Source organism: Tupaia chinensis, unplaced genomic scaffold (assembly GCF_000334495.1).
Source record: "Tupaia chinensis unplaced genomic scaffold, TupChi_1.0 Scaffold145860_1, whole genome shotgun sequence".
NCBI classification, from domain to species: domain Eukaryota; kingdom Metazoa; phylum Chordata; class Mammalia; order Scandentia; family Tupaiidae; genus Tupaia; species Tupaia belangeri.
Window position 1 is genome coordinate 2354213 of NW_006205718.1, and position 2473 is coordinate 2356685.

At 33.7% G+C, this 2473-nt stretch overlaps 1 protein-coding gene across 1 annotated transcript in view; it reads right to left on the reverse strand.

The window, feature by feature from the left end:
- MEMO1 (mediator of cell motility 1) overlaps nt 1–2473 on the reverse strand; it is an 87857-nt gene that overhangs the window by 25625 nt on the left and 59759 nt on the right. Inside the window, exon 6 of the mRNA XM_014584187.1 lies at nt 485–627. Coding sequence (XP_014439673.1) covers nt 485–627 — 143 coding nt within the window. The remainder of the gene's footprint in view (nt 1–484; nt 628–2473) is intronic.

A 2473-nucleotide genomic window follows, 5' to 3' on the forward strand; every position in this document is an offset into this window, starting at 1 on the left:
CAAGGGTAAAGTGGGCAAAAAAAAAAAAAAAAAAAGGCAACAAAAGAAAAAGAACAAAGACTAATTACAAGAAAGGAAATGTGGAAAAGTGCTCCTCTACACTCTAAAGAACATTTGTTTTATCCACCAAAACTAACTTCAGAGAATCCACCATACAAACCTACCTGGAAATGGGAGGGTTAAAAGATCTTAACTCCCACTAAAAGTGTCTAAGCAAGGATGCCCTCACAGTGTGAATCCAATTATACCAGTCGCCTTTGGAAATGTATCCATAAACCACTATTATAATCTGATCCTTTTCAAATAACCAAAAGACTTTTTTTATTTACTGTTTAAACATTGCTGCTAAAACTTTCCAAGGAACGTGATAAAGAACTGAAAATTAGAGCTTGGAATGAAAAGATAGCTTTCACCACAAGTGTGTGTGTGTGTGTATATATATATATACATATCTCGACCATGATATGTAAAATCTAAAACTTACCCCAATGGCAGAAATCAGAAGAAACCACAAAGAGATTACTAGGATCCGCTAGATATTTACTGAAGAGTTTTCCGAATTCCTGTTCTTTTGACTCACTCAGAGCTCCAACCAGTACAGGAATAATGGTAAACTCATCCTTATGGCTTAAAGAAAACAGAAAAAAAAACAAAAAAAAAGTCACTTAAGATGTTAAAAAATAAAAATAGCTTTCCAAATGTGTTGGCCCTAGAAAGTGGAATATTTATTAATAATGGTAAGGATAACATATATGATATTATTATTGAATTCTTAAAATCTGTAAGTTGTTTAAAGAAGACAATTAAAAAATATAAGGAGTACAGAACACTAAAAATACCAATTTAAATGACATAAATGTATGCTACTTATGTAGATAAACAATGCTATTTTACTACCAGGTGTAATAATACGCTCAAAAATAACAATCAGACCATGACAACTCAAGTCTTCTCAACTACCCACCAAGGCTACAATCATTTGCTCTATCCTTCCGTGACTTTAAAAGCAATGAACTCTTTCTCACTTATTTTATAAATTCCATCCTATTTTATATATACCCACCATTTCTGGCACTTGTTCTATAAACCTGCCAAGTGAGACCCTACAAAACTTAATCCCGGCTCCCATAAGATTCAACATCTGCAGTTTCACATCTATCCTAACAATTAGATACATGACAGTCTGAAGATACAACTCGGATTGCATTGGCATTGGTACACAAGGAAGCATTAATTTCCAACAACAAGAAAAAGACAACACACCTATCCATAATATTAAGAGATAGTCACAAGTCCCTTTTTCACTCTACAGATGGACAGATTTATGGAAAAGGAACCAAGCAGACTGGTAGAGTAACTATGATGTGCTATAGAAATAGGTATTTATCCAAAACCCTTTTAAAATTTTTATGGTAGTGAAATTTTACTTACATATATTCAATATTATTTATATTCTAAATGATCCCAGATTTGGAATTTTAGAAGCATGAATCAAGTTTGTCTGACTTGTTCTAAATGGGACTTTGAAGAAAAAAAAAATCATTATAATAAATGTTTTTTATTATAATATCTGACACTTAACTGATAAAAGACAGGCAAAATTTATAGAAGTTTCTTTTTTTTTTCTTAATACTAAGTTTAAATGACCCAAAATAAATGTTAGCCCAGCTATATAATGCTAAATTCAGGGCACCCAAGCACCTCCCCCACAAAAGCCCCCTTACCCTTGTCAATTGCGAAATAAACAGATCATACAGATCTCCAGTCCCTCTGCAATGCAGGGGCTTCTTGTGCAGAATCTGCGTCTATGGAGTAAGAAAAAAAAAGGAAGCTGGCAGAGGAAGCTGCCACGGGGAAATTCTTCTCTGACTCTTACACTTTGCTAAATAACTGCCTGGATGACAGGGGCTCTTCGATTAGTGAAGAGTAATTACTAACTGGAAGAAAAGAATGTCAGCTCCTAGTAAAAATTTAGGAAATCTGTTATGAACTATTCTAACTCTGATTATTACCTACATAAGTAAATACACTAAGATCATCAAACAATATGCCAGTAATTATAATATGGTAGGGAAATAACCGTATCAAGAACAAGGAGAAGCCAGAAGAAATGGGTTCACGTACCATCCCCACCACATACAAACGAGAACATGAGTTAAGTCCCTAACCTGAGAATTCATTTCTTTATTTGTAAAATGATGGTAACAATAATAATAATGTTATGTCATAAAATTGTTACGAATTAAAGAATACTGTAGGAAAGTTGCTTTGTAAACAACAGGTTGCTCTGCATAAACGTGTCTGCCCTCCAGGAGAGCTGCCAAACCCTTCAACTAAGCCCTGAGTATCTTACAAATCTACCTAGACAGAGGTAAAAGTCTACTCTTCATAGAAACCTAGAACATGGATCAAGGCTCATCTCTCCTTAAAAAAAAAAAAAAAAAAAAAAAAAAATTTTTTACTTTCCCCCAAA